The following is a 16,312-nucleotide window of genomic DNA, read 5'->3' as shown; positions in this document are numbered from 1 at the left end:
GGCATATCTCTCCACCTCTTGATAATTCCTGCTGTCTCTTGTTATGCACCACCTCCTGCACGAAAGAGAGAAGTGTGACGGGGAGTGTTGTGCAATATGTGCGGGTAATGCATTTGTCATGGTCGAATAGATGCCAATGTGTGCAAGCTGAAAGATGTGGGTGCAAGGCTTGCAACATTGAGGGTGGGGCAAGCACAGTAATGCTGCTAAGTACCAATCTTAATTGTCAGAAATTGTTGGTAGGTGTGTGATGGAGGTACAGTGAATTGAGCAATGGATGAGACAGTTGGTAGGATATGGCATTTGAAGATGCACTCCTGATCTTGACAACTCATGTGCAATCATTAAACTTCTTCCTAAACTACATCCAGATCCTTGAGGCTAAGGTCCTGACATTGACCTCCGCCACTATCCCTTCCTACTGCCTTCTGAGCATGTGTCTGGAGGCCGTCCAGCCGCATACCCCACAATCTGCTGGCCATCTCCATTTCTTCCAACTTTGTCCAGCAAGACCTCGAGTGCAGAGTTCAAATATCTTAATGCTTTCTCCCATGATCAGCCATTGTTGAATATTCCACAGCACAATATTCAGAATGACCACCAGCAGCTACAGTGTCCCTTCCCTTTAAAAGGTGAAGGCGACAACTACAACAACTTCTATATAGCACCTTCAATGTAATCATAGGTTCCAAGGCATTTTACACAGGCATTATTATCAAAACCGAGCCACAAGAGGAGATATTAGGGCAGATGAACAAAAGCTTTGTCAGAGAGGTAGGGTTTAAGGAGTGCCTTTCAGGAGGAAAATGAGGTAGAGAGGTGGAGGGGTTTAGGGAGGGAATTCCAGAACTCAGGGCTTAGGAAGCTGAAGGCATGGCCACCAGTAGTACAGCAATTAAAATCAGGGATGCTAAAGAGGTCAGAATTAGAGGAGTGCAGATATCTCGGAGGGCTGAAGGGCTGGATAAGATTAGAGAGATTGGGAGAGGCCAGGCCATAGAGGGATTCGAAAACAAAGATGCATTGCTTAACTGGGAGCCAGTGTAGGTCAATGAGCACAGGGGTGATGGGTAAATGGGGTTTGGTGCGAGTTAGGAAGAGGTAGCAAAGTTTTGGATGAACTAAAATTTATGGACAGTAGAATGTGGGAGGCCAGCCAGGACTGCATTAGAATAGTGAAGTGGGGAGGTGATGGCATAGTGGTAATGTCATTGGACTAGTAATCCCAAGACCCAGGCTACTGCTCTGGGGACATGGGTCTGAATCCCACTATAGCAGATGGTGAAATCTGAATTCAATTAATCTGGGAATTAAAAAGCTAAGTCTAATGGTGACCATGAAACCATTGTCGATTGTTGTAAAAACCCATCTGGTTCACTAATGTCCTTTAGGAAAGCAAATCTGCTGTCCTTACCTGATCTGGCCTACATGTGACTCCAGACCCACAGCAATGTAGTTGACTCTTAAAATGCCCTCTGAAATGGCCGAGCATGCCATTCTGTTCAAGGGAAATTAGGGATGGGCAATAAATGCTGGCCGTGCCAGTGAGCCCACATCCCACAAATGAATTAAAAAAGGCTTCAGGTAACAAAGGAGTGGATGATGGTTTCAGCAGCAGGAGGGCTGAGGCATGGGCGGAGTTGGCTGATGTTACGGAGATAGAAATATAACACCAAGTTAACTTTAAGTAGTGCAAGCTAGCTTTAAGTAGGGCTAGGCACTCCGATATTGGGCACCCTGCTGATAAATGCAGCCAATGAACAGCACGGGGAGCATTGGCTGCACTCAGGTCACAGAAATGAGAAAGACAGCACAATGTTGGCATCCTGCCTGCTTTGCAATCAAAGGGCATGGGTTAATTGCGCATCACAAGCCCTGCGCTGGTTTTCAGGGGTTATCCAATTTAACGCCCCTTAAGCTCCAACCAACTCTACTTCTCTGCCTTCCAAATTGCCTTAACTTTTGCCATTTAACTATATATAATATAAAATTATATCTATATATATATATATATTTATTTAATTTAAAGAAAGACAGAGTATATAATTTTCAAATGGGAGCCGTATTACATCTTAATGCCCTCATGCTGATGCCCCAGCCTCCAAACCCACCTGAACACCACACTTGGTCTTAACTGCCTGAGTGCAATCAACTAGTATCTATGGAAAATAATGCATCTTGTCCATCATATTTCAGATGCCACACTTTGATACATGCAAATTTTGCATCACTGTTGCGTGTGATTGACTCAAATTTAAAATTCATAAAATGGCAACCAATCACAATTGAATAGGCGAGGAATGTCCCAATCAACGAGTGAAAACCCTCAGTCATTAAGTTCAAATGTTAAAATATTCAAAGTATGAAAAACAAGTTGTCATTAAAAATCACAAAGCAAAAAGAAGCTGAACCAATTAAATTGCTCCAAAATGTTCTTGGGTTCTCCAACTGTACAGGTAATAAAAAGAAAAAAAAGACTTGAATTTATATAGCACCTTTTATGACCTCAGGTTGTTCCAAAGCCCTTTATAACCAATGAAGTACTTAAGAAGTGCAGTCACAGTTGTAATGTAGGAAACGTAGCAGCCAACTTGCACACAGCGAACTCTCACAGGATAGGACAGGACAGGAACGATAGGAAATCTACTGTACTTACTTGGTCTGGCCTAAATGTGACTCCAGATCCATAGCAATGTGGTTAACTCTTAACCATTCTCTGAACCACTCAGTCATATTCAAAAAGGTGGCTCATCACCCCACCTACTCCAGGGCAATTAAGGATCGGCAATAAATACTGGCCTTACCAGCGATGCCCAAGTCCTGTGAATTATTTTTTTTTTTTAATTGTTCATTCAGAAATATTCCAAAATATCACCTTAATCAATGTATACCAAGCCTTTCAAAAACTGCTCAATATGCCATTTTGTACTGAAGCACCTCCTCTGTTTGTCTATATCCAACTTCCCGTCAGTCAGCTCCACAGTGATAATAGAGCCGAAGTTATTACTATGAGAATATTTGGACATCTATGACTAATATCTTTTGTAGAAGGCATTTTTTAAGATGGTCACATTGTTTAAAATTTGTACACACAAAGCTAACTCCACAGTCAGATTGGTTTTGGTGTAAATAAAATATTTCCTGAATGTCTTGCAGAGATGGGAAAGAACACCCAGTACCAAACCATGAAATGCTACAGATATTTTTATGATATGGTGTTGAGCCACTTGAATGGAGCAGAATATTTAGTCTGAGAGCTGTCAACTGGCAACAGTGACTGCTGCTATTAACAGAACTAGATCTGGCTTTGTAACAAAACTTTTGTGTGACCTTATTAACACATCTCAGCAGTTTTGCCTTCCAGCAGATATGAAAGATGGATGATTATGAGTGAACCAAATTTCTTTGGTTGTTTAGTCATATCTATCCCTTTCACACAATAATATTGCATTGTATATTTTATATTGGTGAATGCAGCAACCGTTTTGTACAAGGCAAGATCCTTCAAACAGCAATGAGACTGATGACCAATTTTATTTTTTAATGGTGGTAGATGGAAGGATGTGAGCAAGGAGATCAGAAAAGATCCTTGAATATGACACTAGATCTTGAATTTGCACCTTAATCACCAGAATTATCATTGGTTTTGACACTTCATTTGAAGAACAGCACCACTGTTATCTGCAGCCATGATGGCATCAGTCTGTGTCTGCATGGCAGCAAGCTGTGCTTAGATGGTAACAAGCTGAAATTTGATGTGGTGCGGAAATGGAAACTGAGATATTAGTCATCAGATGCTGCATCATATTCGGGTCCACAAGTGCTGTCATGGAGTTGACCACCACTTCTATGCTGGAAACGATGGATTCCAAGTTCTGAGCAAAGCCCTGTGCCAAGTTGGTGCCAGGCCCTTCCAGGTTCCTTGACACTGACTACAGACTTTCTGGCCAGCCTGTCAATGTACCAAGCATTTCATGGCACGTGCTCTTCAGCCTTTTTTTCTGTAGGCTACCCCATTGAAATCCTCATTTGAGTCTCCTATAGCAGAACTCGTGTGAACTTGCCCTCTGGGGCGCTGGCACCTGCACTACCATTTCACCCTGCCCTCACTGCAGGTTACTCATGTCCAGTGACGCATCATGTGCAGATCCCGCCTCTCTGCTACCCACTAAAGTTCAGTGTGCTGTATCAATATCTGAGATGGTGGCTGTGAGCGTGAAATCAAATGATGATGTTTCTTCATCATCATTGTCCTGCTCACCTTGCACTTCATGCTCCTGCACCAGTGCTTGACCAGGTGGCAGTTCTTGGAATCCTAAAAGGAGAAAGGCACAAGGGTAGGGTTGCAGTGAGGGAAGTGGGAGAAAGCAAGAGGTGTATACTTACACCATCTGCAGCTGGTACTTCAGAAAACATTTTGGGATGAGGTGGAAGTGGGATGCGAGAAGGTAGATTACGTAGGAACATACTGTTATTCTAAGGTTGCAGTCCCAACTCTGGCCACAGCCTCAGTTGTGGTGGGATCACTGATTGTCAGCATTGTCTCCTCCACTGGGATGAGGGCATGCAGCTGTGCCTATCCCCCGCCAGTTAGGTGCTGCTGCCTGTGGTTAGGAGCCACCTTGTCCTGCAAGACAGAGGGAAGTATGTCAGTGAGTGTGGTGCAATGTGTTTGGATGATGTGAATCGTTGGCAGTGTGTGCAAGCTGAGAGATGTGAGTATGGCCTTGCAGCAGTGCTAAATGTTTTAGGGTGAGGTGAGGCTATGAATGTTTGGTATGAGTCATTATTGATAGAAAATGTTGGCAGGTGAGTGAAGGGGGGTGGTGAATGGAGCAGTGTATGAGGCTAGTGGTTGATTTGTAAGGATATGACATTTGAAGATGCATTCACTGATCATAATCAATCAGTCATATGAGATCATTCATCTTCTTTCTGCACTGAAACTGGGTCCTTGGGGCTTGACTGCTTGTATTGGCCACAACAGCTATCTTCTCCCATTGCCTTCTCAGTGTCTGTCTGGGGTGCCTCCTGGCCCCTGGTGGGAAGATGACCTTTTTCCTGTTGTTTACCTCCTGTACCAAGCCCTCCAATGTGCATCATAGAACCTTGGAGCACATTCTCTGCCCTGTTGCACCATTTTCACTCTTCTTTCTGCTCAACGATTCCTCGACAAACAGTTCCAGCACATGCTGCATTCAGAATGCACTTCCCCTTTAAGAGGTGCTGGCTGGCTTTAAGCAGTGCTGGCTAACTTGAAGTTGTGCTTGCCTCTCATGAATTTGAGCCCCCTGCTGAGGCGTGTAGCCACTCAGCAGCACATTTTCCACAGGGCTGCATGTTCCTATCATTATAATAAGCAGGCAACACGAAGTTTGCATGCTTCCTGCATCTCAATAAATGGCTGCGGGTTATTAGGCCTTATCCAATTTTTCCCCTTTTCACTGTTTTCTCTCAGGGAGAAAAAAAGAACTCGAAGTGCCAGACGCCATTTTCCTCACCAAGATACCATTATAAAATATAAAATTAACACTGTAATATGTTTCAACATTACTTCTATCATCACATTATTTGTTAGCAAATTAACAAGAAAAGCAATAGCATTCTAAACTATTTCTACTTAGTGATGCTTGCCCTTTGAGGAACTAAAAAACCTTCCGCACCAAAGTTTAACAATAGCAACAGCAATCAAGCACGTCTCTAAAATGTGGCATTCACTTTCATCAAACCAAAGGCATCTTGTTATCATTAGATTCAATGGCTGCTGTTGCTCTAAATGCTAATTCAGCCAGACAAGCTCTTTCTTCAAACTGCATTTAGGGAGAGATCGCACTGATCATTTTCATAAATAATCAGTCTATCCATCATGAAAAATGGACAGGGCTACCATTTACTTGTGTTTTTTTGCCTTTACCACTTTATAAATTGTTGCATATGATTTTATTCATTTATGAAACACAGCTCCAAGTAAGAATATGCTTCAATAACTTTTATTTTAAATTCATTAACAGGATGTGGGTGTCGCTGGCAAGGTCAGCATTTATTGCCCATCCCTAATTGCCCTTGAGAAGATGGTGGTGAGCCATCTTCTTGATTACAACTGAGTGGCTTGCTAGGTCATATCAGAGAGCAGCTAACAGTCAACCACATTGTTCTGGATCTGGAGTCACAAATAGGCCAGACTGGTGGCTAAGGATGGCAGATTTTCTTCCCTAAAGGACTTTAGTGAATCAGATGGGTTTTTATGACATAAAAACAAGAAACGCTGGAATCACTCAGCAGGTCTGGCAGCATCTGTGGAAAGCGAAGCAGAGTTAACGTTTCGGGTCAGTGACCCTTCATCGGAACCGAGCTGGAATCGGCTGTGAGAGTATACAATATGTGATAGAGTCGTTTCATTGGACTTTCAGATTGCAATTCACTTCAACCAGTGAATTTTTGAAATATAATCATAAAGCATCTTCCTTGAACATATGGAATTCCCCAGTCACTAGTAAAAGGAATGGACATTGAATAGCGGGAGTAACTAAAAACAATTTGCATTTATATGGCACCATTAATGTAGAAAAAGGAAGAGGGATGCTGAGCAAAAGAACAAAAGATTAGGATGGTGTGAACCAACTGGATTTTTTTTTTTAGGAATGTCTTGAAGGAGAAGAGGGAGTTGGAAAGGTAGAAGAGGTTCGAAAGGGAACCCTCGAACATGAGACAGCTGAAAAGAAAGGATGTATGGCTGCCAGAAGTAGGATGATGGGAGGGAAGCATGTCAGAGGAAGAAAGAGTTCAGTGGCAGGGGTGGTGGATAGTGTGAATGGGGGAGGGGAGGCACAGTAGTGCTGAATGAGGTTACAGAAATAGACTGCAGAGAGATAATGGAAAGATTTAAATACAGCAATTTTAAATTTTAAAAAAAGATATGCGACCAGGACTCAATGTAAGCTGTGAGGCCAGGAGTGATACGTGAGCGAAACTTGGTGCAACGAAGGATATGGCAGCAGAGCTTTGAGTGAACTGAAGTTTATAAAGACTGGGAGACCAGCCAGGAGAGTACAGGAGTAATCAAGCCTGAAGGTGATAAAAAAAACATTAATTAATGTTTCAGCAGCATGTGTTTTTGTCTTTGTGATGGAAAGATGCAGGGTCAGAAACTCACCTCAGGATTGAATAGGAGGCCAAGGTTGCAAACAGTCTGGTTCAACTTGAAAAGTGAATAGTATTATGGGAGGGGTACAGAGTCAGTGGTGAGGATACAGGGTTTGAGGACTGAAGGCAATGTTTAGCTGGAGGAAATTACAGCTCATCCAATTCTGATGTTGGATAACCAGTCTAATAGAATAGAGGTAATGGAGGGATAAAGTCAGGTGGAGAGATAAAGCTAAGTGTCATGTCACCATTGCATAAATGGAACCTGAGCTCAAGTCTGTGGACGATGTTGACAAGGACGACATTTAGAAGAGGAAGAGGAGAAGGCTAAGGATAGATAGTTGTGGAATTCTGACAGTAACTGTTTGGGGATGGAAAGTGAAGCTATTACTGGAGATGCTGTTGCTGTGACTGGATAGGTAAGGATAAAAACAATAAGAACATAAGAAATTGGAGAAGGAGTAGGCCATATGGACCATCAAGCCTGCTGCACCATTCAATAAGATTGTAGCTAAACTTTTACATCAACTCCACTTTCTCCTATCCCCATATCCTTTGATTCCCTTAATGCCCAAAAATCTATCGATCTCAGTTTTGAATATATTCAACAACGGAGCATCCACAGCCCTCTGGGGTAAAGAATTCCCAAGATTCCCAAATCCTCTGAGTGAAACAACTTTTCTTCATCGGAGTCCTAAATAGCTGACCCCTTATCCTGACACTATGACCCATAGTTCTAGACTCTTCAGCCAGGAGAGACAGCTTTCCAACATCTTCTCTGTAAAGCCATCAAATAATTTTATGTCTCAGTGAGATTGCCTCTTATTCTTCTAAATTCCAGTGAATATAGGCCCATTCTACTCAATATCCCCTCATAGCATATCCCTCTCATCCCAGGAATCAATCTTTTGAACATTCATTGCACCTCCTCTAAAGGTATGTATATCCTTCCTTAGATAAGGAGACCAAAACTGTGCACAATATTCTAGCTTCAGTCTCACCAAGGACTATATAATTGCAGCAAGACTTCCTTACTCTTACACTCCAACCCCCTTCCAATAAAGACTAACATACCAATTGACTTTAAAATTGCTTGCTGTACCTCCATGTTAACTTACTGTGATTCATGTACAAGGACCCTCAAATTCTTCTGAATACCAATATCTACTTACCTCTCACCTTTTAAAAAATATTCTGCTTTTCCATTCTCTCAACCAAAGTTGATAATCTCACACTTCTCCACATTATACTCCATCTGCCACCTTCTTGCCCAATCACTTAACTGGTCAATATCCCTTTGCGGCCTCTTTACAAACTGCAACAATGTGAGGAAGACGGTGCGATTAACTATGCCGAAGGCTGCAAAGGATCAAGTTGGATAAAGACGGATAATGCAGCATGGATCATAGTCACAGAGATTGTTGTTTGTGGCTTTGGTTAAGCAGTTTCCATGTTGCGGGATGGGTGGAAACCTGGTCAGAGGGATCCAAAAAGGGAGTTCTGGGAAAGATGGATACAAATCTGGAAACCGACAATGCTAAAGGACTTTTGAGAGCAAAGGAGGTTGGCGATGGGGCAGTAGTTAGTGATGACAGAGGGATTGTGGGTGCTTTCTGGGGGAAGGGTGATGATGGCAGTTTTTGAAAGGGATGGGGAGTGTGCCTGATGAGAGGGAACCATTTACAATGTTAACTAGCATGGAAAAATGGTGAGTTGCAAAGTGATTTTCTTGATGCAGAATTGAAAAAAAATGAAAATGTATAACACTAATTTGTATTATTCATAGTAAAAATTTGGAAAGATTGGTTTGGGCCTTTTCTTATTTCAGTCTTGAAATGTTCACTGAGCACTTGCAGAAGTGCTTGAGATCGATCTTGACTTTTGACTGATTGGCAGATTTGGGAGGCAAGCTTTGGAGTGATAAACAGAGATCCCTGGTGCAGATCTCTACATTAAGGCCTCAAGATTAGGCCAGTGCCGTCATCAGCAAGGTAAATTGCAGGGGGTGGTGATTGCAAAGAGGCAGATGGAGATCCAGGAATGGCAGTACCTCAGATAGTTTTTGGCGAGCTCTTAGGTTGCATTGCTCCTGTACGGTGCAGGCTTTGACTGGTTTTGATCTAAAATGGCAATTGGAGTCCTATTTACAACATAGTACCCTGAATTCCATATTAAAAGGGGCCAATCATCTGAAACGGGCAGGTGTTTTGGACACCAGCTGGTAGATCCCTTTCACAATGGAGCCAGCTGCACTGCCTGTTTTAATGAGGAGGTAGGGGTACCAACCCCATTTTAAAGCCATTTCTGCTGTGTTAATGGAAGGCAAAGTCAGTGAAAATTGACCCCTTGTAGTTTCCCACATCTATCACAACCTGTATATCAGCATTAGTTTCTTTTATGACAGCAGAATAAGCCTAAATAAGATGCTGGCTATGGACAAATATTCACTGATCCTTGTCAAACCTTTATGCTCTACTTACTTTAGATCTGTTGTCTAAACTGAATGTTCCCCATGATTATTTCAAGCTATTCAAATTGCATCAGCTGGTCAGAAAGGTATGGTAGGGAACCATTTTTCTTGGAAGATCTACTTTCGAGTGTCAAATATTGTGTCCACTGTGATTAGGTTTTCATTTTTTTAATTTCCTTTTTTTTTAAAAAAAGGTTTTCAACTCTAAGTACTGAACTCATAAAACTTGAGTATACACTGGGCTAAAGCTCTAAAACAAGCTGTCATGTGAGTCAACCTCAATCATGACGGAATATGGATGCAGCTATGTATTATTCTGCTATGAACAGTGGACACCATATACCAGCAGAAAACAACATCCCATCTCATGCAATGCCATGTTACAACATTCAACTTCCTTCCCCACTCCCTCCTATCATGAGGATCAATCAAATGCATCGGCCACAGATATCGGTTTTAAAAATCTGTGCTGGAAAACGGACACATTCAAAATATAATGGAACTACCTTTAATCAACCTCAAAATTTAGTTATCCTGCAGTGGTTCCTAACCATGTTCCAGACCATGTTTGAGAGCAGTGCAAGTTCTACTGTTAGGGTTTATCATCTGAACTATTCAATTGACAACTACTTCAGAATTATTTCCAGCTTTCTGTAATTCTTTGCACAATTTTAATGACATGCAACATTAGATAACATTACTAATGAGTTAGCTAATGTTAAAATGTTAACTTGTCTACCATACCCATCTACAGGTCTCTTCAGGATCTTTGAGCACACTGGTTAGTTTCCGGCAACAGCCCTGCACTCATTATGAAAGACGAGAAAGAGAAATCTTATATTTGGCCCAATCTTAAATCATCTCTACAACCTGTCACTCCTGCCCAATCTTGGTCTGCCTCTCCATCTTCCAGCTCCCCCCTGATCCTAGCCATTTCTCCAGATTCTGCCTCTCATTCAGTTCTGGCTTACCTCTAATTATTTAGCCTCTTGATTGGTCCTGGCCCAACTGTACAATGCAGGCATAATGTAGTAGCCGCAACACATCATGCACACATGGAAACTCAATTACAGAATAATTTCAATTGACTGACATTAGCTGTTGGTCATACTTATAAACTGTTGCTGTCATAGCCAGTTGGCTGCTATATAAAAATGATCCTAACTATTGATTCCACTGTAAAAAAAAAACAAGTTAAGGACAGGGAAGGTTAAGACCATCAGTACAGATAAATACATTTAAAAAACCTTACCAGTTCCAATTTAATTCTTGTCTTGTTCATATGGGTAGGGCTAGGGGGCAACATGATTGGTTTGGAAGCCATGGGCCCCATTGGTCGCTTCTGGATAGGTGGGCTTGGGGCAAGTTGCTGACATTATATGCAGAACAAGATGAATAGTCATCCAAGGTAGATGGAAAGGGAAAGCACAATTAACATGTAAATAAAATAGTTGGTAATAAAACTTTAATATCTCACTTTAATAAATGAGATATGTATTGAATGCATTTCCACTCAAAACATAACAATCTAACCAATGCTGAATTTGTTTTTTGTACTAATTCTTATATATTTAATTCTTATATACAAAGCTCTTCTGAATGGTGAAAAAACCAATACAATCCACTTACATCAATTATTGATAGTCAAGCAATTGCTCTGTTAAAATAATGATTGGAAATACTCAAAATTATATTGAATTGTACCTTAAAAGACTATTAAGATGTGATTCAATGGAAAAGAAATATCAGTGCAACAGTATCTCAATTATTATAGTTCTAAAAAATTTTCATGCAAATCCCCATTATGAATGAATAAACTTTTTAACTTCTGCCAACTAATGGATTCCTTTTTTCATAGTATACACTTCATATTTCAATTTTTGTTTATTTTGTTTTCTTCTCATTTCAACGAGATATTATGGAAAAGGCTTACAATTCCTGTAAGTGAAAAAATGGACTAAACAGGCCCAAAAACACACTACCAAACATTAAAAATTAATCCTATTTAACACTTAAGGTTCATTTACATTCCATAAGTTTATCATTGATGCAAAGCCAAATGGCTACACTGACACTGAACGTGGAGAGTAAGTAGCTTGTGAAGACCTCAACTAATTCCAAAGATGGAGTGAGTTTACCTTTTCCAGAGAGTCTCACTCTGCTTTGTTCCAGTGTCAGCTTTGGCCTTACTAGTTAATTCAGATTCCATGCACACTGGCATGAAATGAAACTGCTTCACATCAATGCTACAGGTTGTACCTTAATTCTGCTACTGATAAGAATGGTTGGCACCTTTATCCGTGATATAAGGGTTAATCTGACAGTAGGAATGCTCCAATACACCAGCTAATTCACTTATGTTTGGCAATAAAGGGTTTGCGTATATCTCTATCAACTTGAATGTTAGTCTACTGTATATAGGACATATGCTGTCTATAACCAATATTCAAGAGCAGAAGTTGTGTTGGTCATGAATCAGTTAATCGCTCGTCTAACATCTCCAACAAATCTTTTTTTTTTCCCCCAAAAGAACTGTGTAAATCTCTTGCATTAGTTCCAGTTTTCGTTTTTAATGGTGTGCACTATACTGGCATCAGTCTATCACCGGTGTCAAGAATGCCCTATGATCCCGCACATAGATGCACACAATAGTTTTGTCACGTACCAATGGATTATTGGATGTGGAAGAGACTCTGCTAATATGAGATGTGTTCCTCACAACCTGAGACAAGTCAACACAGATTCCAAACATCATTCCATATTTACAAAAGCAAACATACTAATGTCACTCCAAACACATGCAACTTTCAAAGTTCGGAGCATGCTGGGCACATCTGGCTTTTATAAAAGAAAACAGACAAGTCAAAAGGAAAAACTCAGTTAACTGTTCCTAATGTTTAAAGATTACTAATTAATATATAGATTTTCAAACATGGTTTTTAACTTTGTTGAGTTTTACTTTTTATCTGATATCTAGAAACAAACATTCACATCAATGAAAATAAATTATCTGAAAGAAATTACCATAGATATTCTCTAATGATGGGAAGAGGATGAATACTATCAGCACTGACTAAATTGTCTTGTGATTTCAACCTGAACTATAGACAGTTCAAGATTCTTATAACCAGATTTACTAATTTAAAATTGTTCAATGGTATGGGGCATTAACACACTGAGAAAATGGCACAATATAGGCTTGTTGCCACTATCTTCTGTGTGCTGGATTACAAATTCCATGATCTTTTTAAAAAAAACTTGCACTTACATAATGTATAATATCTCAGAAATAACTTAACATGCTTCACGTACAATGAATTACTTTTGAGGTGCACTGTTAGGCAGTTGAACATCTCATCCAAAGTATAACATCCCAAACAATGCAGCACTCTCAGTATTAGACTGGACTGCCATTCTAGGCTACATGTTCAAATACTTAATTGGGGCTTGAACCCACAGCCTTCTGATGCAGGGGCGAGAGTTTTATTAACTAAGTTGATAGTTCATTTAAATAAATGTACTTGTTTTGCCAAACAGTGATTGTAGTAGCCGATAACATTTTTGAAAAGGCTGTCTACCATAAGTACAAATTATTTTGGCAACATTTAAACCAGAAGTTTAGAAAATGTGCAGTCCAGAGGAAGATAGCACAGCAAACATAACAGATATCACAACACACAGTCAATACCTTATGACTGGTTGGATATGGACGTTCACCAGTCAGGGTGTAAATAGGACTGTACCCAGCTTTTGAACTATAGTTATGTATCTCCCAGTCTTTAACTGACTCCATGCCAGCATGGGAGTAATAGGTTGAGTTACTTTCCCTCGCTTCTGGATTGGTACCTTGAGAATGAGCAAAGGCAATAGGATGAATGGGCATTGGAGATGGGAGTGGTGGAGCTGGAGGGGGTGGGTGAGGAGGAGGTGGAATTGGGGATACAGGTGATGCCCTGGGGCCTACGTGAGATGGTTTTTGATGTCGTGGAGATGGTGGAAGTGGGGCAGGCTTTTTCCGTGTTGGTGTGACAGTCGGTGATGGAATCTTGGATTGTTGTGGTGATGGAACAAGATGAGGTGCTGGTGGAGGAGATGCCATCCGCTTTGCTGGCTGATCAAATTGATCTAAGTTGATGTCATCAAGATCTGTGGTATGCAGTTGGAGGCCACCGACAAATTTCCGTACAGATGTTGGGGGGGGTGGTGGTGCGCTTGACCCCTGTCAGAGGATAGCAGGGTTTTTTTTAAAACTGTATGATTTTCAATTGAAAAGCATAAAATTACATTTTCACTCCAGAAACATCCATAACCGGTACTTGAAGGAACAGTCCTCCAGAAAAGAGCTTCCACACATTACATTTGCTTTGTTAGTATGTTAGAAGAAAATCTCCAGTAAAATTTAAGAGTCTTGCTGATATTGTAACAGTAGGAGTAGGCATCAAAACAAACTCTGAACTAAAAATGATCCCAATGGGGCCAAGAATGGATGAGTCCACTTGTCATCTAAATGTGGACCAATATGGATTGGGAACCTTAAACAAAGGCATATAAAGGAGCTACTAGGTATTCCATATGGTGCGTAAAACTTAGGAATTTGAAGGGATGATGAAATCTGAATGCATCTGAAATATTATTCTTACTGGTCATTCCTATATTACAAACAAAAATGACAACATTAATTCACAAAGCACTTAGTTTTCTAGGGCTAAATGGAAGCAACAACTTTCATAGTGTTGTTACTTCCATAATAACACTGACAGAGCACTCATGGTTTCAATGTGCCATTTCAGATAGTGTTAATCCAGGTTACAGCAGGCCACAAGACCGACAAGATGCCTGATACATTGACTGGTGAATATTCAGATGAGTTTTTTTAGAATATAGACTTAAATTAGTGAAATGCAATCGTTATTTAGGAGTCTTCCAAGAACTATAAGACGGGGGAACACTAATAAAGAGTCAACTTTTGTTTAGCTTCAGCAAAAACAGGAAAGAATGCATCTTTTAAGGGCATCAACACAATGCTTGTGCCATAATTACTACTGGTCAATGTTTTTGAAAAAAAAGTACAGTATGCTAACAATGTGACATTCACCATTATCCAAAAGAATAATTCATACTCAAAAGAAAAGAGGGCAAATGGCACTATTATTCGGCTGATGCAACAGAAAATTAATCCTCCTTCTCTTCTGCTGCTGGTTCCATCAAGCTCTAAAACTGTCAAATGCAGTACAGAATTGTACATCAAATCATGTTGATAGAGTCAATGGGAAACCAAACTCTACACATATGCACCACTGCAAACTAGAATGAGCACCAAATTTGGAAAGTTTTCTTTTCACCAATAGCTGTGAAACGTCATGAGGATGACATTCAGTTGTGTCAATATGTGATCTGCCTTGGGCTGATGGAAATAAGGTTAGGTTTTCTGCCTAATGACTAGGCATGTGCAAAATACGGATGAAACTGGGGCATTAGGCCCTTGCAAACCCAATGCAGCAACTGAATCCACAGTACAAAGAACAAAGAACAGTACAGCACAGGAACAGGCCATTCGGCCCTCCAAGCCTGCGCCGATCTTGATGCCTGCCTAAACTAAAACCTTCTGCACTTCCGGGGTCCGTATCCCTCTATTCCCATCCTATTCATGTATTTGTCAAGATGCCTCTTAAACGTCTCTATGGTACCTGCTTCCACCAGCTCCCCCGACAACAAGTTCCAGGCACTCACCACCCTCTGTGTAAAGAACTTGCCTCGCACATCCCCTCTAAACTTTGCCCCTCTCACCTTAAACCTATGTCCCCTAGTAACTGACTCTTCCACCCTGGGAAAAAGCTTCTGACTATCCACTCTGTCCATGCCGCTTATAACTTTGTAAACCTCTATCATGTCGCGCCTCCACCTCCGTCGTTCCAGTGAAAACAATCCGAGTTTATCCAACTTCTCCTCATAGCTAATGCCCTCCAGACCAGGCAACATCCTGGTAAACCTCTTCTGTACCCTCTCCAAAGCCTCCACGTCCTCCTGGTAGTGTGGCGACCAGAATTGCACGCAATATTCTAAGTGTGGCCTAACTAAAGTTCTGTACAGCTGCAGCATGACTTGCCTATTTTTATACTCTATGCCCCGACCGATGAAGGCAAGCATGCCGTATGCCTTCTTGACTACCTTATCCACCTGCGTTGCCACTTTCAGTGACCTGTGGACCTGTACGCCCAGATCTCTCTGCCTGTCAATACTCCTAAGGGTTCTGCCATTTACTGTATACTTCCCACCTGTATTAGACCTTCCAAAATGCATTACCTCACATTTGTCCAAATTAAACTCCATCTGCCATTTCTCCGCCCAAGTCTCCAACCGATCTATATCCTGCTGTATCCTCTGACAATCCTCATCACTGTCCGCAACTCCACCAACCTTTGTGTCGTCCGCAAACTTACTAATCAGACCAGCTACATTTTCCTCCAAATCATTTATATATACTACAAACAGCAAAGGTCCCAGCACTGATCCCTGCGGAACACCACTAGTCACATCCCTCCATTCAGAAAAGCACCCTTCCACTGCTACCCTCTGTCTTCTATGACCGAGCCAGTCCTGTATCCATCTTGCCAGCTCCCCTCTGATCCCATGTGACTTCACCTTTTGTATCAGTCTGCCATGAGGGACCTTGTCAAAGGCTTTACTGAAGTCCATATA

The 16,312-nt window shown here is 41.1% G+C and overlaps 1 protein-coding gene across 6 annotated transcripts in view; it reads right to left on the bottom strand.

Moving 5' to 3' along the window:
* The window catches only part of ush1c (Usher syndrome 1C), a 309,503-nt gene that overhangs the window by 113,463 nt on the left and 179,728 nt on the right, over positions 1-16,312 (bottom strand). For 4 of the 6 annotated variants that reach the window (XM_068046233.1, XM_068046236.1, XM_068046234.1 and 1 more), the window contains exon 16: positions 10,866-10,982. The exons of the other annotated variants lie outside the window; for them this stretch is intronic. In XM_068046233.1, coding sequence (XP_067902334.1) covers positions 10,866-10,982 — 117 coding nt within the window. The remainder of the gene's footprint in view (positions 1-10,865; positions 10,983-16,312) is intronic. 6 annotated transcript variants of the gene reach the window in all.

Source organism: Heterodontus francisci, chromosome 14, assembly GCF_036365525.1.
Source record: "Heterodontus francisci isolate sHetFra1 chromosome 14, sHetFra1.hap1, whole genome shotgun sequence".
NCBI lineage: Eukaryota > Metazoa > Chordata > Chondrichthyes > Heterodontiformes > Heterodontidae > Heterodontus > Heterodontus francisci.
Note: the sequence above shows the minus strand (reverse complement) of the source record. Positions and strands in the feature narration are given on the sequence as shown.